The 26,050-nt window shown below is 34.6% G+C and overlaps 2 protein-coding genes across 2 annotated transcripts in view; one reads left to right on the forward strand and one right to left on the reverse strand.

The window, feature by feature from the left end:
• The window catches only part of LOC101746913 (long-chain fatty acid transport protein 4), a 23,657-nt gene extending 13,044 nt beyond the window's left edge, over window positions 1-10,613 (forward strand). Inside the window, exons 4-12 of the mRNA XM_004929184.5 lie at window positions 95-314; window positions 2,146-2,347; window positions 3,577-3,710; window positions 6,444-6,502; window positions 7,354-7,497; window positions 7,913-7,986; window positions 8,233-8,454; window positions 8,842-8,995; window positions 9,375-10,613. Of these exons, the coding sequence (XP_004929241.1) occupies window positions 95-314; window positions 2,146-2,347; window positions 3,577-3,710; window positions 6,444-6,502; window positions 7,354-7,497; window positions 7,913-7,986; window positions 8,233-8,454; window positions 8,842-8,995; window positions 9,375-9,526 (1,361 nt within the window). The 3' untranslated portion in view covers window positions 9,527-10,613. The remainder of the gene's footprint in view (window positions 1-94; window positions 315-2,145; window positions 2,348-3,576; window positions 3,711-6,443; window positions 6,503-7,353; window positions 7,498-7,912; window positions 7,987-8,232; window positions 8,455-8,841; window positions 8,996-9,374) is intronic.
• LOC101747130 (golgin subfamily A member 1) overlaps window positions 10,599-26,050 on the reverse strand; it is a 20,950-nt gene continuing 5,498 nt past the window's right edge. Inside the window, exons 9-13 of the mRNA XM_012692991.4 lie at window positions 21,589-21,812; window positions 18,048-18,204; window positions 17,362-17,517; window positions 15,737-15,849; window positions 10,599-15,549 (exon numbers count right to left, since the gene is read on the reverse strand). Coding sequence (XP_012548445.1) covers window positions 15,372-15,549; window positions 15,737-15,849; window positions 17,362-17,517; window positions 18,048-18,204; window positions 21,589-21,812 — 828 coding nt within the window. The 3' untranslated portion in view covers window positions 10,599-15,371. The remainder of the gene's footprint in view (window positions 15,550-15,736; window positions 15,850-17,361; window positions 17,518-18,047; window positions 18,205-21,588; window positions 21,813-26,050) is intronic.

A 26,050-nucleotide genomic window follows, 5' to 3' on the forward strand; every position in this document is an offset into this window, starting at 1 on the left:
AAGCTCCGTACTGATTGAAATGAAATAAGAAGATGACTTTAAATCATAGTTTTTAAGTTTGTATAAATTTCTGGTTTTTTTTCTTCCGTTTTAGCGATTGACGAAATCCGTGATCAACTACCGAAGGGACTAAAAATGTTTCAACTGTATGGAAAGTCTAAACCTGGTATTCTGGATCTTGAGAATGAAATGAGCAAGCATTCAACAGACTACCCAGTCGTCACGGAGAAGCTTCATTATAAAGACACATTGCTTTACATCTACACGTCAGGCACGACGGGAATGCCGAAGGCTGCTGTTATGCCAAACTCCAAGTAAATTATGTTTTTATTTTCACTTGTGTTCGTCTGATGATTGAAATTCGACAATAATTATTAACCTTCAAGATTTAGCTTAAATTTATGTACCTATGCAGTTTTCGGTCTTTATTTTAAATTTGAAAAATAAACAAATTTAAAGCTAAAGGTAAAGGAAATCTAGTTTTAAAATTATCGAGAATAGCTTATCAAGGTTATCAAGATTTAAATTTAACGAGAATGTTTTTCTTACATCACCTTATCTTAAAGCTAGTGTTATAAAATCGATACATACTCCCAGGATTATTCCGATTATTCCGTAACTCATATTTTCAAAAAAAAATTAAGCTATGTTATTTTTTTTTTAATATGATCATTTTTATTTAACAGACGCAAATTCTGATTAATAATATTTTGACATGTCATTTGCTTATGATTTTTTTTTGCTTTTGAAAAACATTGCATTGAAAGGAAATATCTAGTTAACAGCAGTTACAACTCATCTATGTGCACTAACCTGAGCGGCTGTGCAATTATATTATTTAATAGGCTCAAAATTTACATTTAACAACAAATTAAACTAAAAATATTTAACACACAACGACTTAATATATAATTAATATAATTCTCACGGAACTATTCTCTTGGAAATAATAATTAATTATAAATGTTTTTCATGTCATAAAAATTAACATTGAATTAATTTTTTTTCCGATAATAATATACTACATAGCCCACGCAGTTTCATTCGTGTAAATTTGTTATTCAGAAATAATGAAATATTTTGCATTTCCCAGGGATAAAGAGTACCTTGTGTTACTCTCTGATCCAAAAACAGTCAGAACCTCGCTGGTTACAGTCGTATTTATTATTGCATACTAGAAATTCGAATCCCGCCGGCGGGTATCAATTTTTCTAATGAAATACGTACTCAACAAATGTTCACGATTGACTTCCACGGTGAAGGAATAACATTGTGTAATAAAGATCAAACCCGCAAAATTATAATTTGCGTAATTACTGGTAGTAGGACCTCTTGTGAGTTAGCGCGGGTAGGTACCATCACCCTGTCTATTTCTGCCGTGAAGCAGTAATTCGTTTTGGTTTGAAGGGTGGGGCAGCCGTTGTAACTATACTTGAGACCTTAGAACTTATATCTCAGGTGGATGGCGTATTTACGTTGTAGATGTCTATGGGCTCCAGTAACCACTTAACACAAGGGGGGCTCGTCAACCCATCTCAACAATAAATAAAAAATTATCTGGATTTTCGAGCAATTTTTTTATTTTAATGAATAATATGATAATTTTTGAAAAACTCTCATCGCAACGATTATTTCCTAAATCACAAGTCGGCCGTAATGCGATAACAAAAGAGGACATTTTAAAACTTTGCCCATTTCTGTCGTGGAGCAATCATGCATTCCTATTGGACTATTATCGGCCCGATTTTGCCCGTAGTGCAGAAATGAGATCACGGTTCTCTTGGTGTCAACCGATGACAAGATCCCACAGATAACAAAACGTGAAAGCGGCCACGTAAATAATCTATTTCTTTGGACGGATTTGGACGGATATTTCGGCGGCCGCCTCATCAGGCTATTAAACATACACTACTAAAACATATACGTAAAGTTTTTCTTGGGAAAATTACTAGTAGTGGGTTCCCGCGTCCTTCGCGGAGGACAGGAGTGAATGGAGGAACATAGTCCTAACAAAAGTGCTCCGTAAAGGCCACGACACTCAGCACTGAGGAATACGACGCACGGAGGGAGGAGGAGCACTAAAAAATATAGACAAATTATTAAAGTCGTTAGTATTTCAATAAATCAAGTTGAATGTCTTTACAGGTATTTGTTGATTGTAGCAGCGACGGTCCACATGCTGGGTTTGAATTCATCAGACCGCGTTTACAACTCGCTACCACTGTACCACACTGCGGGCGGTGTGGTGGGAACAGGGGCGGCGCTGGTCGACGGAATCCCCTCTGTGATCAGGCCCAAGTTCTCGGCGAGCAATTTTTGGACTGACTGTATTAAATATGATTGCACGGTGCGTTATAATGTTCGATATTATTATTCTTCTAAAAATATTTGAATGTCAAATTCAATCATATTTTTTTCATTTAATACTCTACTATAGTCGGATTTTTAATTAGACGAAGCTAGCTGACAGTAGCTAATGTCACTTTGTGAAATAATGTTGCTATATTTAAAGTAATAGTGATGCGTTCAGTTCTCGTTCAATCACGAATGAACAATGAGTGTGAAGAGTTAATCATTAATTTCAAACTATAAAAGAGTACTATTTATATTTTACAATAAAATTGTATTAAAGTGCTCCAATATATGTTGCTAGTAGTATGTAACTACAATCAGCTTTTTTATTTTCATTACTTACCTATAATTGTTATATTTTATACATCTATAATTTCAACTATATGATGTATTGGAAATAGGACAGTCTTACAAGTACTTCCTCGCAATGTTTTTCTTAATGTTTAAAACACTCGGTATTCAGTACAGGTAGATATTATAGGAACATAATATTTCGTCGAAAACTCGTTGGTATGTACAAAGCACGCCTAAAATTCGAACCCCGTACCCGATATCGGCAATTCGGCACACCAACTGTTCACTAGACAATCGAGGCAATTTCATTAATTCAGGAGTTTTTTCAATCGTTCACTTTGTCACAACACTATTTTTATTTCATCAAAAACTGACAACACAGTAAACGTCAGTTGACTTCGTCTAATAAAAAATCCGACTATAAGCTTGTTTTTTTTACAACTGAACGGAATGAGAAGGAACGTCTACTGCGTAGAATGGAACTTGCCGCTAGAGATAAATAATCGTTTCATACTAAGTCTTTAGTGTTTCTATTAACAAGATAATTGGTTAATGATTGTCTGGTTTTTTTTTATATAGGTATTTATTTTAATTAAATAATAGTTGTGTTCAAATTGTTCTAATATAATTTATTATACATTTGAGATACGAAGGGAACCATTAATTTTGTTATTGCCAAATTGAGATATAAGTCTAAATGTTTTAGTTGCTAATGTCAGGAAAAAATTGTGACACAAATACATAATCCCAATATGTACTACCAAAACTAGAATACTTTTCTGATTGTTCTTCTCATTCGTATACACTCTTGGCAGAGTGGTCGTGGTCATCAATCACTTCGGGTGGTGGTGCGCTTCACCAGACCTCGCCAGTCCTCACGTACCGCGGGCTTTCTTGTGCACTCGTTGTATGATTAGTTAATGTCAACAGGTGGCCCAGTACATTGGCGAGATGTGTAGATACTTGCTGTCTCAACCGGCGCGACCGACTGATTCGCAGCATCGCGTTCGCATCATGGTCGGCAATGGCATGCGACCCGCTATCTGGCAACAAATAGTGGACCGGTAATCATAAATGTTTATATACATTTAATTATAATACATACTTTTTTCAGGTTAATCATTTACAGCAACTTATTATAAACATAATTGTAAATAGACATGCTTTAACAAAAACCGACTTCAAATAGAAAAAAAAAGATATTCAAAATCAAATTGATATACTCTAAAAACAATAATCATCGAAATCGGTTAGCATGATAGTGTCGTGGCGTGATATTCATCTATTTGTCGCGCACGTACCTACTTAATGCAAATATAAGACTTGTATGGTTTTCTCGTGGATACCATTATCAGAACTGGACAAAATTGAAATGGGACCACAGGGGAAGCGTCAGCTTTCTAATAAAAGAATCATCAAAATCGATTCACCCAGTCAGTCAAAAGTTATGAGGTAACAAACATAAAAAAACATACAGTCCAATTGAGAACCTCCTCCTTTTTTGAAGTCGGTCAAATATAGAGCATATAACTATAATTATAAATTTTAATGAACGAAAACTACTGCTAATGTTTACTATATAATATGTATTTTTTAACATTTTGAATAATTTGGATATCTGCAGGCATTTGATTAATTAACTCGATTAATTAACTTAACTTGAAATTTGCATACTTATCAAGGATCGATGACAATTCAATATTTTAAACAGTTAGACCCGTTATCCTTACTGAGATAATCAGGATTAGTGATTTTTCGTTGGCACTAGCTCCCAATTTTAGCAGCTCTTCCACAATATTAACAAAGCCTAATTCAACCGGTATGTAAATTAATAGCTTAATATGTTGATGTTTAATTGTAATGCCATATTTAGTAAATATGTAATACAGTCAAAATCTGTTATAACGACATCGAAGGGACTGCTCATATTCAGTCGTAAAAACCGATAGGCGTAACAACCGGTGATGTTTAATGTGTATCGTGCAAGTACAAACAAATCGATAGCGAATTATTGGAAAAATATATTTACATAATACGCGATTTTTCTTCAATATTAATTTGTTTTTTTTTTCTTTGCGACATTTTGAAAGTTTCACGAATAACTCCACAAAGTTTTGGTGCGTCTTGTGTATAGATAAGTAACAAACTAACTGAAGAGATATGAAGAAGCGGGCTTTGACTACCGCATGGACGTGTTTTGTTTCTAAGAATTAGAAAAGACCCTACACTAAACTAAATCCTATTGTTTTTTTCCTGATTTTAAAAGCCATTGAAGACAAATGTGGACACCTATTCAAATTGTTTACAATATAGCTTAGCCGGTCGTTCTAACAGATCTAATTCTCCGAAATATTAGTTAAATTTGGTCGTTTTATGAGGTATGTCGTTATTACCAATGTCGTAGAAAGCAATATTTTTAATAAGGCGGTCATATGGGATTCAGCCGGGACCTTTGTTCTAGGTTATTATAACCGGCATGTTGTTCTAAACGATGTCGCAGTAAACGGTTTTGACTGTAGTTAAAAAAATAAAAAAAAACACTTTTACAATTACATATACAGTCAAACCTGGATAAGCGAGAGTTCAAGGGAGCACAATCTCATAGGTTTTTCACTAACCCGAGTTTCTTGCTAATGCTCCCTCTGAATTTCATTTCGCGATTTTCCGGATTCAAACGCATTCACTATTTTAAGTTTATCACTTAATGACAGTATTTTCATTTTCCGTTTTGACATGATGCAGAACAAAACTTTCCTTCGCAATTGATTACCGATAAACTGAGTAAGTCCGACAAACAGGACGGTACACAGGCACACGTGTCCATTCGAACTAAAGTTCCACGAAATAGAATAGGTTCAATATTGACGAGAAAACAATACAAAAAGAATGGTAGGAAGTTCCACAAAAGTTAAGAATGAGTCATAAAATAGCAGATGTTAAATTTGTAATTTGTTTTGTCACTTGTTTCTCCTAAATAATATAAATAAAGCTCGACTGTCGCTTATAGAGGTATAGAAAAGTAGCAGTCTCACTTACAGAGGTACATGAGGTAAAAACGACTCTCTCTTACCAAGGTTTCTGTTTCTCGCTAATAGAGGTTTTGGGAGCTTAAAATGACGGATCCTGGCTATTACTCTCACTTATAAAGTTTTCTCACTTATCCAGTTCTCACTTACCCAGGTTTGACTGTATATATAATCATAATGGCAGTTTCGTTCCAATTCAAACGGTAATATAACAGTTTTTTGTCCATCGGACACAGTAGCTATCTTTCTACAGTGCGAACATAGCCTATAGCGCATAGCATATAATTAGTTTCAAACTAGATTTTTTTAAGCTAAATATTTATAATTGTTTACATCCAATACGTAAACAAATAAAATACTATTTTATGGTTCTCAACAATCCACTTCCTTAACAATATTGCAGTATTAATTGAAACAGGAAAATATTAAGGAAAACGTATCGTAAATTGTTTTGATTATACTATCATTTAATAATGTGACTCGACAACAAGAAAATGAGTGCTAAGTCGCGACGATGTCGTCGTCAAAGAACGTAGAAGTGGCCTAACTGTTATTTACAAGCAGAGCGGAAAAGTTTAGGTCAATGATCCCATAAACAAGCTTAAAGTGAAACATGTTTCCCAAATATTTTAATTACCTATACCGCAACGTAGGCTTTGTCTTTGAACGAGAGTATGTTACGAAGAGTATGTTAACGAACGCATTCATTAAGTTGTATTTTTGTATGCCTATGTCTATGTATTACATATAATGTAATTATTTCTTTTTTAGGTTCAAAATACCGCAGATCAACGAGATCTACGGCGCGACCGAGAGCAATGCAAACATCAGTGAGTAAATTTACATTAGTATTTCGTTTATAAACGAATTGGCACGTTTGTTTACGTAAAAAATTACGTAGACCACATCAAAATGCTTCAATATTAAACTAAAAATTTAAACTACTAATAACTATAATACTATAACTATAATACTATAACATAACAATAAAAACAACTTTAGGTAGGTAAGATAATTTATCGAATATTGCAGGTTAAGTTTTCATACGCATCATGATATTATTCGGAACATATCATTCAAAGTAGGTACTGAAAAGACTCGATTCAAATGTTATATCATTAAGTAGGTAGAACAATGGAGAGGGCTATTCTCGGAGTTTCTCTACGAGATTGAATCAGGAATGTGGAGATTAGCCCGAAAGAATCTGAGGTTGAAGTAGCAGTGGGCAGGGCAGGGCATATTGTTCGTAAACAGATTGGGGCCCAAAATTTCTTGAACGGCGACCGATTATCTGAAGACGTAGCGTGGGTAGACCGCTCCCCGAGGTTGACCTACTAAAGGTCGCGGAAATTCGCTAGATGCTGGATAAATTTATAGCATAGTTGAGCTACATATGCTTAGAATTCCAAATCTCCATTTTTATCTCTCTCAACTACTTTGAAACTTGAACATTGAAAATGTGGGTGTTTTAAAAAAAATGTTCAAAAACTGACACGCGAGTAGATGACCCAGTGGGAGACTGGCAGTTTTCTGCTAAAGTTAAGGAAAAACGACATTTTCCTTTCGGCTCATGAATGAACCTAACAGCCACTAGTCTCTGTAGCCATTAAAATAGCTTATTCATATAAGTGGATGAAATTCCAGTTAAACAGAATACTAATAATGCTTTCTTTACTTGCAGTCAACGTAGACAATACCTTGGGTGCTGTAGGCTTCCTTCCCAAGCTGGTACCAACCAGCCTTCACCCTATAGCGTTGGTGCGCTCGGACGATCAGGGAAACCTGGTGCGAGGACCTGACGGCTACTGCATCCGATGCCCCCCAAGTGAGTAGTTCTACATTTTACAGTTAACAATGCAGTCATTTTACGTATACGAAGAATGCGTTGAACAATAGTTACTTGGTGTTTTTGATGCTTTACTTTTCCGTTATCCTTGCGGAATACTTATTTTCTAGTCAGCTTCACAAAATTGTCCAATTTTTTTCGATCCTATTCAGATAAATAAAGATGCGATGAGGAAATACGAAGTAGAGTAATCATCGACTTCTCGATGAATTTATCACAAAATCTCACACGATGTGACACACACATGACACGGTGTTTAAGGTGCTGGATTTCTTTTTCAGTAGTTTATTCAACTCGTAAAACTAAAATGAAATTCTAAATTATTTTTTACTTAGAAATTATTCACATTTATAAATCACTAGTATCCATCTAAACAAAACACTTTATTTTTCAGATGAGCCTGGTATGTTCATTGGACTTATCGCCCAGGGGAATGCGTCCCGAGAATATTACGGATACGTCGATAAGGTAAGAAGTCTTATAACCCCGCTGATATTTAAAAGTCTTATGAGTTACGTTTTTTTTTTTTTTTAATAATGTATAAGTAACTTGTCTGTATTATACTGGTATAATTGAGCTTTGCAATTAATCAAACACCGATTTGATCTGTAAAGTAGCGTATATTTTTCTGAGAGGTTGGAAATACTTGGTCGCTTTATTGTAGATAATATGGGCAACAAGTTGATGTATTTAAAAAAAAATCGCATTGTACAGAACGACAGCAACAAGAAGTTGGTACGTGACGTTTTCTGTAAGGGAGACGCAGCCTTTGTGAGTGGCGACATCTTAGTGGCAGATGAGTTAGGTTATCTGTTCTTCCGTGATCGCACCGGGGACACGTACAAGTGGAAGGGCGAGAACGTCGCTACCGCCGAGGTCGAGAACGCCATGTCACCAGTGTTGGATGAGAAGGCCTGCGTTGTCTATGGTGTTTCGGTGAGTTTTCAAAAAAATATTTTACAATACAAACTTGTCAATCTTAAAATGATGATATTGAAAAAAAAAAACCATGATTTATTTAAATTTTGTTATTAATTGTCCCCATAGACAAATTACACTTCCCTCCGCATATCTGTTGCGTAGCAATCATGTTAAACGCAAATGACTAGTACTTAAGCAATGGAAAATTTTGCCTCTTGTCGTAAGGTGAGGGGCGGTATCCAAGTTGCGATTTAGTACTTAACCTCGATAATAACTTAAAAAACCTGTTGTATAAATTGAAAGCGACTGTGGCATAGGTATTCATGAAAGTAGGTATATAACATTAACATTATGTATAAAGTTATCTATCCGTCCATTACAATAAACAAATATTTATCATAGATCCCTCAGACGGAAGGACGAGTCGGCATGGCTGCCATAGCCGATCCGTTAGGCGAATTGGACTTGAAGAAGCTTGCGCGGGATTTAGATGATTGCTTGCCTTCGTATGCGAGACCAATGTTCCTGCGTTTCATGAATGATTTGGACATAACAAGTAAGTCGAATAATATTCGTTTAGTAAAAATTATCTTAGTCATGTTATATAAAGAAACAAAAACAAACGAGTTTAGTACCTTTATTAGCAGCAGCAGCTATTCGCGATGTTAAGCGATTTTTATTTATTTTGTTGAAGATAGTTTTTGTCGCAAAAAAACTTGTTACATAAGTTTGATGAGTCAAAATCTTGAGCTGTCAATGATTGTCATCGAGGCTTGATCATTGGCTGAACTCTGTTTTTGTTATACTCGTATGTAAAAATATGCAAAATATAAATATGCAAATACGCAAAATATGCAAAAAAATTAAGTGTCATTACAATGTATTCAAAAATTGTATTTAAAAGAGCCAATGAACAAATGAACTATTTTCCACAGGTACATTCAAACTAAAAAAGTTGCAATACCAAAAGGAAGGTTTTGATCCTGACGTCATCAAGGAGCCGTTATACTTCAGATCCGGAGACAGTTTTGTACCCATAACCTCTCAACTATTCCATGATATTTGTAACGGAAAATTGAAAATTTAATTATTAAAAGCATCCGTTTTTGAAAACGATCAGGGCAAATCGTCGCGTTTGCAAATCGTACAAGTTACTCAATGTCACAATCGTTAGTCTAAATGAGGAGTATTTCACTAAATATATGTATTGAACAACGGATATGGAGAATGGAATATTATTAAATTATTATGAGAGAAATAATATGTTAAATATAATTATTATTTAAATAAATATTGATAAGATTATGAAATGAATCTGTCAATGGGACTGTAAGTTCTTTTCAATTTCAAAAACACGTCTAACGTGTTTGGTAACTTTGATAGCAAGTGTGCTTAGTGCGAGTTCCTCTTTTTCATCATTTTTGATTCCAATAAGAGGTATAGCGTTAATAGCTTCTCAATAATGTTTCTTGTAAAAAAATTAAAATCGCATTACGGGAAGTGTTTGTGATGACCGATCCTCTGTGATAGCGTTTTCTTCTTTACTCCTCTGAATGTCTCTTTCAATGCATTGCCAATCACTAGTAACGTTACCGCGACCGAATTAGTAAAATAAATCTCGCACTCGGCACAGAGATTTCAATTTTTTATGTGAATGTAGTAAATTAGACGTACACCAACGTTACCTTGTGATAAAAAACAATATATTAGCCACATTGTTTTGGCATAGGCAATATTGTAGGTATAGTGAATTAAGTTGCCTCTCGCTAAAAATTTAAAACACATTAATCAATCGAAACACAATAACAGCAGTAACTTTACTTGATACATAGTAAAAATACTAGGGAACATTCCACCATCTATCTAGTCACATAAGATTTTGTTTTTTAGAATTCCATAAAAATATTTCTGTTCCTTGTGTATTGTTTTTAGTTTGTTTTTGTAGATTTGGTTACTTTGTTTAACGCATGATTTTTTCGGTATTATTGTTTGATAAATGTGAAGGCACTAAAAGCGTTTTAGTATAATGGTTCAGTCAAATCAGAATTCGAACGTTCGGTTTTAATTTCGACTAGGTTTGTAAAAACAACAATGTACTAATTTTCAATGGGAGTGATGTAATCAAGTAATTGTTTTGCATAAAATGTAAATAAACACAGTTCTTTACGTCATAATGTTGTATTTATTTCTCAAAATCCACAAAATAGCTTTCGTCAACAATATGCAATAGAACATAACATCTGATATACATAATTATGTATTGTTAAAACGGCGATATGTTAACAGTAAATAGGGTTTGCAATCGAAACATGAAATTAGAAAATATTTTGCCATATTAGAAAATCTTGACATATATTTTTTTAAGTTTATTGCCAACAACAAATATATTGTTTCTAATATTTAAATAAATGTATATTTACATTATATCCGAAATACGTTCAACTACAGAATCCATTTCACAGGAAATCAAGATCTATTTGTGCTTATTCCTAAAAGTTTTTGGCAGTGCTTTGTTGGAAACTTTTTCTATTGTTTGTAATATTATTTTTTTGCAATTATTTATTATATTTCTCTAGCGTTGTCGAATAATGTTCGTACGGTGCTGCAATTTGTAACAAAACCTTCGTCAGTCATTTTTGTTCAAAAAATAATATATGCGAACGGTGCATTGACAATATTTCTTACACTTCGGGATGAAATTTATACGTGGCAAGACGTCTTTGAAGAGTATACTTCGTATTCGTGAATTTTAATTGTATTACATACAGAGTGCTTATTGCGAGTTTCTTAACGTTCTCGATAGCGTAAAAGTTAACCCTATTTTGTATGCAGTTGGGACGGCGCCTCTAACGGCAAACGTACGCAAACGATCCCATTCCATTCAAATATGAGCTAACTTTTACGCTAACGAGAACGTTAAAAAACTCGCACTAAGCACAATGATAGTAGGTAAATTTAACACAATAAAAAACTGTCTCGTCATATGTTTAATTAAGTCAGCTAAACTAATAACGAACATTATCTGTATTTTTTTTTTAAATAACAAACTGGATTTTTATATTAATAAGGCATCACTTTACAAAATAATTTAAAAGGCCTACAAATCGTATCAACAGAATAATAATTCCGAGTTTCGTTTTTGTTGACAAATAGTACAGTTACCACCATACAGAAAAAAAAAATATCGAAGCACTTTTAAACATCGTAAAAATATTTTATTACACAATAACATTTATTGGCTTAATACACATAAATGTTTAAATTTTATAATAACACTAATAAGCAAAGGGAAATTAGACTAGAAAAATATCACAAACATAATTGTAAATATTATATTTCTCCTGTTCTAAGTATGTAGTAACCAACGGTACATGCATACAAAAATACTTCAAAATATAGTGATAACTAAAAATACACCTATTGTCCAACCATGCAGCGGGAAGACAAAAAAACCGTCTAAATCGAATACTTTAATAAAAACTAAAATGTGTTATTAATTCTTAAATATACGAATGGAATGAATATGATTGTACTTTTTACCGACAACGACTTATACGAATGAATCGATAAAGCTCCGATACCGTGTACATTGCTGCCATCTTATTCGGGAACATTTAGTGCTTAAAAAACTTGTTGTCATCTCAAGAGCTTTCAAACTACAAAAGCCTTATCGTTCCAAACTACAAATAAAAAAGGCACTATATAAAACGCTAAATACTTACTTCGAAAACCTAAGCGCGGATTTTTCTCGTCTTCTCATTTTCAGTGTGCCTAGTGCGAGTTATGTAACGTTCTCGATAGCGTAAAAGTTAACTCATATTTGTATGGAGTTGGAAAGTTTTCCTACGTTTGCCGCTAGGGGCGCTATTCGAACTGCATACAAATTCGAGGTAACTTCTACGCTATGGAAAACGTTAAAAAACTCGCACTAAGCACATAGGTCGTTTATTCGGTAGTGTTCTTCAAACGAGGCTTGTGGAGAGTAATTTACGGTAGGCAGCGGCTTGACTCTGCCCCTGCTGCAGTCCATGGGCGACGGTAACCACTCGCCATCAGGTGGGCCGTATGCTCGTCTGCCTACAAGGGCTACAAAAAAAAGGATTGACACGTATGCTTTGTTGGCACTTCAGGTTAGGTTTGTGACACAGTACCAAGAGCTTCAGTGTTAGTTTCAACGTTTTCTTGGTCTTCTCATATTTAGCAATAACTTGTGCAAAACAGGGCGGGATTTCAATAATTACTAATAATTTACAAAATAAATTATCAAAGATTTGCAATCTATTTCTGAGACTACACAATATTGGCATTTGGCAACCCCAAACGACTTTAGTGATTAAAAAACAGTTTTTAAATCGTTCAAGCCAATACTAAAAAAAGTAATTTGAAAAATCTTTGGCCTATTTTATGTAGTATGTAGTAGCATTTTCAAATATATTTCGTTAATTATCCAAAGTGACACGTAAATTATCACTGGTACCGCGTAGGTACTCTGTAGGGCTGTCTCAAGTAATGTCTCCTAATTTTTTTAAACGGATTTACAAAAGGCATCAAAACGGTGTTGGGCGATTATCGGTTTGGGAGGTTTAACAACAAAGGGATGTTCTTGTTCAGAATTTGTATATATGCAAGCTTATCTTGAAAATGTCGTAAGCGAGGTTCAGGCATCTGTCAAATATCGTGTGTTGATGATGTCTACCTACCACAATCGAAGCTAATAGACATCTTAACAATAACGCCACCGCCCCCTCAATAAATGGGCTCGAAGTACCCGCTATATTAGTATTTTAAAACGTATTCTGTCCTGACACGAATGCGAGACGTGTCTTCAGTTAAAGGATGCCAAATAAAAGGAAGTCTTTAGTGAACACGTTGTGAAAAATCATTTAGAATTATATTCGAATCCGATTATAGGCGAATTAGTCGAATTAGTCGATTTAGCCCGACAACACTGTGTCGCATCTCTAGGCCACGGCCGTTTCGATTCAAAATATTTTTCTAATTCGTTATGTTAAATAAATAATAACATTCGTTTTTATTAACAAATATCCACAAATGAGAGTTTTTGAAAATATTGATAAATTGTCTTTTAAACATTCCATATTTTTCTTTGATCCTTTTCATAGCTTAAAAATGTACGCAAATAATTTATAATATCATAAACTAACACGCCCTCGTTTTGACGTTCCTCTCTAGAAAATCAACGAATAACATTGAAATATTGAGGTTTGTAAAAATAATAAAAATAAAATTTGTTTGCCAATAAAAAAAATCTACTACAATATTAAGTTTTCAACAGATTAAGAGACGTAAGGTCGAATATCAATAATTCTAAATTGTATTTCACATTTATCTGCGCATTTGAGTCGTCTATTATCAAAGGTGGCAATCTGTGCATTTGGACAAAAAAAAATTATTGATATGTCAATACAGATTGATTTGAATATAATCGTCTCCTTCAAAGAATACGGTTCAAAACCTGCATTAAATAAAGGTTAATAGTTAACCTGTTATTTATCTAAGATGTCGTTCTGAAGAGTTTTGTGACTACCGATGGAATACAAAGTCAATAATTCGTTTTTCTGATTTACCAATCATTGTCCAAAAGTCAGATTGCCGCCTTTGATAATAGTCGACTCATTTATTAGTTTGACTTGTAGCTGTGTAACGGAATCTTTTTAAATAATTTACAACTTCAAAATGTTCGTATAACTTTAAATTTTACATAGGTATCAAGTACGGATTACATTAAAATATTTTTTGATTGCATTAATGGGCAAACGAGGTTACAGCTAACCTGCTGTCAAGTTCCCGTAGATATCACAACTTCACGTACGTTGAAACATGAGGTCGAAATTTCGACTGTATTCTAATACGGTTTACAGTTCAAATCGGAATGCGTGACAGTTTCGCGACAGAAATAAGCGATAATTACCAATGCTGGAATAGGACGCCCTACCACTAGTTTACGAGTTTTGTGTAACACATTGACCTGAAAAAAAAGTTTTCGGATCCTCTGGGTCTACGTAGGGATTTTGCTTCTCTCTATGTTTTTTTGTACCGTATATTCCATGGAGAGCGGTCTGAGAAATTGTTCGCGATGATCCCTACATCTCATTTTTCAAGCGAGGCTTGCGGAGAGTACTCTGGTACTTTTGGTAGGCAGCGGTTTGGCTTTGCTCCTGGTATTGCTGACGTCCATGAGCGACGGTAACCACTCACCATCAACTGGCCCGTAGACTCGTCTACCTACAAAGGGCAAAGACAATAAAAAAATAGATAAAAACGGCTTAGTTATTCATACGTGTATACCTATACGTATTATTTAGAGTTTATTGATATATATTTTTTTCCAGAGGTTGATGCTCAAAGAAGAATACATTTTAAGAAACAAAAAAATTATAGATTCCACCTTCTGCCTCTGATGTCGGGCTTTGTGTTTAATATTATCAAAATCTTAAAAATAAAACGTAACGCCTACATTTATTATCTACAAATAAATATATCTGTACATTTTCAAGTGCATCATATGACTTCGATTATAAATGTTTACAATTAGTTGCATGAAATATTCTTTTAAATCTGCACAGACGCATCGTCGTATATACAGGCGTTTGTACAGCTATAGTACCAACAACGATTGTTGATATTTACATTTGTGTGAGTGTGCCGCTCACGTTGACTGGATACATGCATATTTTTTTCATTTATATTACACAATAGTAATTACTAATATTTATGAAGTATCTCTTCTACCTTATTGATATAAGTAGTGATTAATTCGTTGGTGTATTGTTCTCTTCATAGCTACATTAAACTACCTTACGTAAAGTTCGTGTGTCGTTGTCCGGACTATAGTTGATCAGTCGTGTCTACAAACACCTGGGACCTGGCCGTTTAAAGCTTTATTGTAACAGCGTCGTTGGCTCACTTGATCAAGTGTTGGTGAGCGATGGGAACCAGGCGGAGAGGCCCGTTCGGGGAGGAAAGGCAGAGCGCAGGAGGGCCTCCTCGTGTGACGACAGCCTGAGCAAGACTGACAGAGCACGAGTTAACTGTCTCGCTTCGAGTTCCCTTCCGGTTAGAAACCTTAGCACCACGTGCTTCAAGTACCTGTAATTCAAGATAAATAAAATTTGTATTTGCATTGGTCTTTCATACATCGCCCGAATGAGCTGAAACTACAGATAGCACACGACTTATTTCGATAAGCCGGTTTGTATATTGACATTGATAGGGGCAGTACTGGGGGCGTGGCCAATCAGCCGACAATTGGAGTAACACATTGTTTTACACTCACCTTCTGCTAATATCTTGTTCTTCGGCCGAAGTCAGATCGGATTTGCTACTTTGTAGTTCTCTTTGGAGTGTCTTCTTCATGTCAGATATTCGATTGTCTAAAGTCTTTATTTTCTGTATAAATACAAACACCGGCTTGAATTAAGACATATATAAACTGTTAAAGCACGTAAACTTGCACAAGTCTAAACTTGTGCAAGTTTAGACTTGCACAAGTATATCGTTACTTAAACTTGCACAAGTACCTATATCGTTACGGGTATGGCTACCATTAGAAGGCGACTCGGTGTAGTACAAAGTTGCACTGGTGCAAATGGCCGGTGCAAGTAAAACTTCTTTAGGCGCGTTGAGAGTAAAATTTAACTCGCGACAGATTCATTACAGCTAGGGAGAATGGATACAATTTGGGAAGAGCGAGAGTGAGAAAATAGACAGAGCGTCTCGTGAATCACACGACCATGGAGAGAGGGCAAGGACAAAGCGAGCTAGATCGTTTCTCTTATGCACAGCATTCTCTATTACAAGAGAAATTTGATTGAAGAAAACCACAATACTACACATCGCAAAAGAAGTTTCACTTCTTTCACGTGCACCAAGTTGCACGCGCAACATTTGTTTTTTGTCAAATAGTTTTATCGCTGATCTTGATCAGCACGTCGGTCTAGAGATATTCAGTACTCGAACGATGTCCATGTTCGATTGCTGGTCAGAGCCAAGTGCGGTATAATGCAAGAAGCATATTCTAACCCATAGATAGTAAACACATAAATTAGTTATAGATAAGCAACTCAAGCACTCAACAAAAATATTTACGGTCGTCGGCCACTAGATGGCTTCGCTTCGATAAGTTTCTCATTACTCCTGTAGATGGCAGTAACATATCACCGATATTATATTTTATTTTTTAAGAAGGATTTTGTAAGTTTTCAGAAACCACGTGTTGATAAAATTTAATCAATTTGTCTATCTATACCAAACAAAGACATGTTGAATGTTTTTTTTTTCTGTGTTTAGTTATACATTAATCAAATGGCTTAACTTTAACAACTTAAAAGTTTAGGGGCATCCGCTACAAGACGTCACTAGCTTCCGTACAAAAAAATTATTTGACTTAAAGTATCGCAGTTTCAGTATCCTGTTCCAACCGGAACCGTTTGATACGTTCGTTTATACGTTAGATATAGGCGTTACAAAATTTTGAGGCTTCGGCAACTACTTTAGCTAAGGGGGTCCGTGAGCTCGTCTGAGAAAAAATAAATATATCTGTAGGCTCTTCTGTGATATCGATTCTGAGAGCGGTCAATAAACTGGCAGTGAGCTCGTCTACCTATCTAAGCAATAAAAAAAAAAGACAAATGATGGAAAGTTATGCAATCCAGGCGCCTTAGTAAACGAAATTGATATAATTAATTCAGTGTGTCGCGTAGGGCACCGGTGATCTACACGGCATTAAAAGGGTTAAAAACATCGAATTATTAATGCTGATACAAAATAAAACGGACCTTTAATTACAAAGATAAATGTCGCGTATTAGGCAAAATGTCGCTTAAACCATATATCCTTTCACCCCTCGATATAATAACGCAGTGGTAGCAGCGCGTTAGCTATACGCAACGGAGTACATACCTTATTTTTATCACAGATTTCAGTTTCTAATTCTTGTATAGTACTTTTTAGTGTAGCCTCGCTCTCTGTTAGTTCGTGTATCCTTTTGTTTAACGCTTCAATTTCTTTCTTACGCGTTTCTTCACTTTGTTTTATTAACATGCATTCTGCTTGGTTCTGAAAAAAAAAAATCGCTTTTATTTACTTTAACGATTATAACGGTTAACATAAACACTAACTAACCTCATTAATCGCTGCAATTCTAAAAAAGATAAAGCTACAGAAAATTTATTGCGGTGTACTATTAACTATACATTAATTATTTCAAAAATACATACAATAAATAGGTTTACATATAATATGAAATCACTATATGATTTACATATCATTAAACTTACATCTATACTAATATAAAAATCTACAGTGGTTTTTACGGATGTTCCGTTATAACTACTGAACCATGCATCCGATTGACTTGAAACTTGGTATCCATGTAGAAAATACATGTACTAAATGGATAGGCTGATAATATTTATATGAGTGTTGGACTCCCTACACCAGTTGTGGGGGCGTTAATGATGAGAATCTTTGTCGGGGTGAGAAATAATAATGTTAATTTTAAATGCCCAGCGAAGCGGACGGGTACAGCTAGTACGCTTATAAAACCAAGAGTATGAAAATTTGTATGAAAAAGTGATATTCTTTACCTCTCGATGCTGAGATATAAGTCCCTCCAACTCTGTTATCTTTGCTTTGAGGTCAGCGATCTCGGTCTCCTGGTACCTGACGTTGCACTGGCCCATCTCTATTGTCTGCGACATGTGAGCATTCCGTAGCAAGGCTTCGTCTTTCTCGCGTTTTTCTCTGTAGGTTTCAGATCAGACCATTTTATAATGAATTATTGCAATGGCGTGTATCTATCGAATACCTAATAAACAAAAGTCGGCCTCTGACGACTTTTAACACAGCCGACATTATGCAAATTGTGTCACAGCCAAAAGGATGAATTCAATAGTGTACTGGCTTTTTTTATATTTATGTGAAATATTAATGTGTATAGATTTTATCCAGTAATAAATAAATAAAAAGATCAAACGGATCCATTCGGTAGAAGATCTTTAGTTTGTAATAATAGTTTACAAGCGTGTTTAAGATTTTCAAACCGATAGACACAAGCCGAGACGAGTTTCACACCGGATCTTCTCAGTGGGTCGCGATTCCGATCCGGGGTAGATTCAACCAAGCACTACTCTTGCTAGGGCTAGTGATCGCAGATTTTCTCAGATTGAGCGCACCAGCTCACCTACCAATCCGCGTATCTGGCATAGCAGCTAAAATAGGCCCTTATACCAGTGAACAGGTAGGCAAAAAAGTATTTTCAGGAAAACGTCAAAAGTGGAGGTAGCTTATTAACTTAAAATTATTTATTTATATGACTTTTTGGCGGGAACGCGAGGAGTGAAGTTGTGTGATTTGTTTTATTTTGTCTATTTAGTGTTTCTTCGGGCTTAAATGTGTAATAATGGTGGTTTATTAACCGTTTAATATCTGTGAAAGTGCACAAATGTGGGAAAATGAAACAAAGCCGCTGGACGTAACTTCTCGGGATCCTCCAAAAAGTCCACTGAAAAATCTTAGTAAATGACCACCATTTTACTGAGATTAGATTTCATCTCATATCATCTCATTTAATTTCATCCCAGTTGATTAATGTCTCAAATTAATCATTTTCATTTCATTTCCCTCCATAATATCATTTTTCATAAAATTAAGAATATAGATTAAAATAAGACATGACTTAAAGGTCTCAGTTACAAGGTCATAAAATCTCTTAAAAAAAATATATATTTATATATAAGATATAAAAAATACCAATTGGTATTTATGTTATTTTTTATATTTTTAGGTAAGGTTCTATAAAAGGTTTCATCGGAAAATATTCAATTGTCGGTAATAATAACACCTATCCATTTGAAAATTTGTTAACAAACTTATGTTTTATGTACATGTGTCGTGGAATTAGATTGATATAATTTATATGTTAGTGGAACAGTGAGAGTTGCGAATTTAAATATTTTAGACAATATCTCAAAATATATTTCAATTTATATTCACACACGTGTAATATATACGAACTTTCAATGGTATTAACACGTTTATTTAAAGTAAGAATATAAATAACATCAACTTTCATTTGCACGCTGAATTTCGTTTTGTAACAATTAGATAGAAATTATCTAATTATTGTGAATTTAATTGCTTTAATAATACATAGTATGTTAAGCGATTAACACTTTTCGCTCATTTGCTATTTTAGCGTGCAAAATTTGATATTAAAAATATGTGGGTTTTGGCGTGCGAAGACTATTCTCAATTCATTTTATGTTTGCATTTACATATTTTTAAAGAAGAAGAACAGACGCTATTACGTGACGTTAAATGATTACAAAACTACATTGTCACGCAGTTTAGCTTAAATCTTAGAAGGAAAATCTTCTAACGTAAATGCTTTTATTTTTTACTGGTGGTCGGTACCACCGCCCTGCCTATTTCTGCCGTGAAGCAGTAATGCGTTTCGGTTTGAAGGGTGAGGCAGCCGTTGTGCTATACTGAAACCTTAGAACTCATATCTTAAGATGGGTGGCGGCATTTAGGTTGGAGATCTATGGGCTCCAGCAACCACTTAACATCAGGTAGGCCGTGATCTCGTCCACCCATCTAAGCAATAAATAAAAGACATCGAGACACGAGTTAAAAATTTCAACTGTCTAGTATGACGGCTGGCCCTACCTCTCGAACGAGAACACATGATTGCTTTGCGATAGAAATAGACATGGGTTTTTTTTTTTTGAAGGAGTGATTACTGGTGGACCTAAGGCCTTTCCAGTTACACCAGGACAGGTGGACGAACAAAAACAGCTGCCCGAGCGCCTCTGAAGGAGACCTAACAACTCTCTGAGAAGAACTCAGCGGGCTGATGCATGGGTTAGGTTGCACGTCGAACTCTTTGCCGAGTGGAACACGACGGTACGAGTACGGTTACCGGGTGCCCGAGCTTGCCCCTAGTGTTAGAGCTGAAGGTGTCTAATGCAAAGGTTATTGGATCTGATGGATCCGTAAGCACGTGAGAATGGGGGTTATCAGCCGTCAGTAATTATGAAAATGTAACATGTTAGCAGGTCTGATTTTTCGTGATTTCATTAGACGTCAAGGTCTGCCCGAGGTTATTATATTTTTTTTTTTTTTTTTTTTTTTATTGCTTAGATGGGTGGACGAGCTCACAGCCCACCTGGTGTTAAGTGGTTACTGGAGCCCATAGACATCCACAACGTAAATGCGCCACCCACCTTGAGATACAAGTTCTAAGGTCTCATGTATAGTTACAACAGTTATATTAAGTACATATACTATTCAACAAACTCCATTGCCGAATTCTGTCTTGTTCGAATACACGACGTACTTCGACAGTCCGATTGACTATTGGTAATAGATGCCTTGTTGTCAGATTAGTCGAAATTTAGACGATCGTGCACATAGAGGATTCTCCTACTTCACCACATGTGACGTCATGTGAGGTATCAATAAACAATGTTACCATAGACCATGCACTAATATTCAACGGTAAGTCACATAGAACTTGGACTATGATTATTCTTAAATTTTATTTAGTTATTAAAAATATCATTATTATTATTATACAAAAACAAATCGAATCATGATATAGATTTAATTAAGATCCCTGGTAATACATTTTTAATTTGCTTTGTAATTGGTATACGATCACCTATTAAGATATTACGTAGAAGACATTATTTAAATAATACATTAAATATGGCATTAGTAGTATCATTTGAATTTTAAAGTACGTCCAATTTCATAATAAACAGCGTCTGTCTACATTATTGTCTTATTTTGGCACACATTACAACAAATAGGTGGTAGTACAGTTGTTTTGAGGGACTTGGCGAATGAAAAAGTAAGAGATTTTTTAAAAGAATTCAAATCGTATCTAGATGATAATTACTCAACATAATAAGGTTTTTTTTACGAAAACGCATTTAATCATTTTACCTATAATAACACTCATGAAACGACCATAGCAGCAATTCCTGTCTCCATTTTCGACGCGATCCAAACACTAACCCATTAGATGCAAATTACGGAGCAGAACTACATGTAATATTAATAATATACATAAAATGACATATAACATTAACAAAAAAGCGGGAATAGACTGATGACACTTACTTCTCGAACTTTCTCTGCATATCTACGTAATCGTGTTGCATCTCGTTCACAACGGAGTTCAGGTGGTTGACTTCTGCTTTCTGCTCGTCGTACAGCCTGTTAGATTTATCCACCTTCTCTTGCAGTATCTTCACTAATATACGCTCATTCTCAAGGGACTCATGCATCTGCCGGTTTTCCTCGTTCAATTCTTCTATCCGATTTTCCAACTCCATTGTCTTCTCCTAAAATAATATTAATTATATTATTTTCAACGAATGTTATTTGTTACGTAGTCACCAACATGTAGACGGGTTCCTATATGCGCCGCGTAGTTACCAGGACTTTACGTACATTAAGGTAATTGAGACGAGAGTGAGCGAAATTTCTGCGGCGAAGCAATCGCAGCGCGTAAGAGAATGAAGAACGGGTTATAACAGTAATCCCGCCTGTTGTCCACACTGAACTTCAATCCAACCTCTCGAGATGGGCAGGAGCATTTGCGAAGTGGCTTCTATGGGCTTTGTTAACTAATAACTGAAGATGGGCCACGAGTGCGCTTTTCCATCTACACCATTAATAAAATACAACTTCTTAAATAAAAGTAAATTCATCAGCTGACGACCGCTTAGGTATATTTTTTATTCATGCAAAAGAAATGCAGTGTTCGTGTAATCAGTTATGATTATTTATTAGCTTATGTCACATACGAATTTGCGGTATAAACGCAACTGACCCGCTTATGTAAATACAGGGTGTAAAGAAATATATGTCAGCGGAAAATATGTAATAATAATTTTAACTTGGAACCCAATGCTAACTATCTTTGTATTTGAGATACGTATAATCGAACAACTGTATTATCCGTATCATCATCATCGAACGGTAGGCGCTATCTCAGTCACATATTAATTATTCAGTTTCAAACAAACATTCACTGAAGCGATATAAAGTTTCAAACTTGGGTTTACGTATCAAACAAACGTGCTCAATGCCAAAACTAAACAGAATCTATTACTTTCTAGTATCGTCACAAGTAACTTAAAACACGAATAAATAAAAAATTCTAACATACCATGTTTTTATTTAAATAAATAAAAAAACAAATCACTGTCAAGACACCACAGATTACTGGCAAGAAGCTAAAATAAATACGGTAAATATTTCACAAAGAGCACGGACAACTGTATCGGCGGCCGGCGATACATTCACCAGCATTCACCAATGTGACAGGCCAGGACTAGTTTCACTCAATGAAGTAGGAAACCTATGGAAATGAAACGTCATCCAAAATTTCGTGCCACTGTGACGTCATCTGGCCACAAAACATGGCGGCTTTAGTGCTGTTACAAAAGATTTCAATGTTATCAGGTTTTATCGATAAACGTTCTTGGCTCATTTTATTTTAAATATTGTTGAGTATTATTTATTTGTAGAATTTATACTTTAATGGGAAGTAATTATATTGTTATGTGCAAATATGATATGATTTAGATGGGTGAAATCTAAGACAAGTTCGTCCTTCGAATTTGCCAAGTAAACGATATGATGATTTTTAAAAGTTGCTACACTGATTTTATAAAGTTGTCGTTTGTTGCAAAACAAAAAGATATGGCGTAGTTCAAAGCCATCAGCCCATTTCTAGCATGCTAAATGTTATCGTATTTTGAGTACGTGTTTTTCTTAGACTATAACAATCTATTTTAATTGTTTTGCTGACTCTAAAGTCCGTAACATACTACCGCAGCGCACCCCAAGGAAGGTGCGCCGCACCATTTGAATCACTTTCGCTTGAGAGTGATTAAAATTTAAAACTTATCAAGGGACCGCGTGAAAAAAAAAACACCTACAGAACCTTTATTCATTAATTACAAACGTCATTCCTTGTGACTTCCTCTCTAAAATCACTTAATTATTAAATATTTAACAAATTTACAATAGTGTTTTACTCACTGCGGAATAAAACTATTTTATTTAAATAGTTCCGAAGAGATTTTGTCGGTAGCCTTTTTCCCGAAATATCTAAACAGAATGTCTAAATATGTTTTGGTGACATATTTTAAAGTGGTATTTATGATTAGTGTCATGATCAATAGATTCCGACCGAAAAATGGATTTTTCGGATGAGGGCTCCATAATGAATTTAAATACATATAGATAATAGTTTTAGGGCATCGACTTTCTTGAGATCCTATAAAATACGTTTTAATTATTATTTTTGTATGTTTTAAGCATGATAAATTATGAAATTTTATATAATCAATCATATTAAATCGATATCAAAGTCAATAAATAATGTACAACCCAAAACAGACGGCTGAACTGACGTAACAATGACATTTGGCGCGCTAAACATGGCGGATTTTCGGCCTCATTAGACGGAGACGGAGATATTTACGTATATTCATGTTTCATTTTATGTACGCACTGAAATACTGTTATATTGTTTTCCTGCGAGTTAAAGTGCTGAGTAAGAACGAGATAGATATATGTTTATGTGTGTGCCTTCAAAATGGGTGCTATTTATATAAGCAATTGTACGTATAGAACAATATGTCGTGTCCCTATTATATAGGTCTATGGTTTCACTCGATTACAACATTTCCATAAAACGCATTACCTTCGCGACTTGCAAATTTGGCGCGTTAATAACATTTGTCTGTTGGAAAGCATTTTTATTTGTAGCGCATTTTTTTAATAATTAAATTACTAAAATCTGTCTTAATGAGATTATTTGTTAACCGTAACCTTATTGTCACTAAACTCTTTGTTAGAATAATTTAGTTTTGATAGCAGGGACGAGTTCAAAAATTAATCTATGGCATTTAATTAAATCTGACGGCCCCCTTCCATATGTGATTGTAAACCAACACGTTTTAAATTTAATATTAAAAAACACCACTCACCGAAAATCAACGAGAGATTAAATCCATGCGTTAGCACTCATGCAAAGCCGATCCAAACTATAATCCCTTAGATGGTTAATAAAGCCAATATTAGCCAATATGCGGGGAAAAGGAAACGTAAAAAAACTCGAAAACAACATTTTTTTAAATTTATTCGAAAAGTGTTTAAAACATAGAGAACAATAAAACAGAACGTGAACTAGAAATGTTACAAACCTTTTTTTTTTAAATTAATTATATAATTTTTATTTGATAGTATAAATACCGTATGTTCAGTTTTATCACAGTGCGAACGAAACAAAAATGTCACCTGTATTAACAAGCGTGTTGAGGCTTTGTTTAGTCATCGCACAATGTCACGTGAAAGACTATTATCAATCGCCCGTGCACGATAATAAAACAAAAAGATAAGATGTCAGTAAAGTGCGGAGAAGCGTAGCGCGAAAACGCGGTCTTGTAAACATTTTTAAACAGATCTTGAAAGTCGATTTTCGAGTACCTACTTCTACATAATTGACTCGACTAGATGTTTAGTGACCGATTAGTCGATTTCTTTGTTAATATTTGGTATTCGCAGGTTGAGTGTACTAATTCACATCTCTTTTAGTGGTTGGCAGCGGCTTGACATTGCTGCTGTCCATGAGCGACGGTAACCACTCCCCATCAGGTGGGCCGTATGCTCGTCTGCTTACAAACTCAATAAAAAAATCTTTAAGTGTATATTTCCGGCTCCAATTTGAGGCCCTTTTGGGAATTTAATAATATTAAGTGATCCGCATTACAGATGAAGCTATAGAGGTTGCTTGATATTTAACCTGCAAGCTCGCGAATTCGTTAGATCCGTCTTAACGAGCACTAATTACAAAGCTTTTTTATTTTAATTTATTAAAAATATTAATTAATTAAGGTTGTCGGTTCGATTCCAGGATCGAGAAATAATTCATATAACTGGAAAATATGTTTTTTCATTTACTGTGTATTTAATATTTATTATTATTATATGTTACTTATTTATAAATATTTTATATTATTATGATATTCATGAATATATTAAAAAGTATATGTAATATGTATATCAGTCTCTGGTTCCCATAGTACCAGGTGACCGTGTGTGATTGGTCCCCAATTTTTTATTTATATTAATCTATTATCGTATTTTATCTCTGATTTTATTGATACATAGAAAGTATTCTCAGATATGATACCACAAATTACTACTTAGAGCTTTAAAAGTAAATTCTCTATGTATAAATTTTCATTTATCTAAAATTGTCCCGAGTTATATTTATTAACGGCACACTATCATCACACAATTACTTGCCTAAGCATAAAGTGACCAATTCATAATATTTAGTGGAATTGCACTATTGTTTAAATGTAAATATTTTTAAAAGACAGTTAATTTGTTAAAGCTTAGTAAACAGACATTAAACAAAAAATAAAAATATATTTTTATATAAAACAATATTTTAACAAGGTTATATAAGAATCAAAATTGCATTCAAACTAATAGCTAAATTAGGAACACTTACACTATCCGAACACAACACAAAGACAAAAAGTAAAGTCGTATGTCC

This window comes from Bombyx mori, chromosome 4 (genome assembly GCF_030269925.1).
Source record: "Bombyx mori chromosome 4, ASM3026992v2".
Lineage (NCBI taxonomy): Eukaryota > Metazoa > Arthropoda > Insecta > Lepidoptera > Bombycidae > Bombyx > Bombyx mori.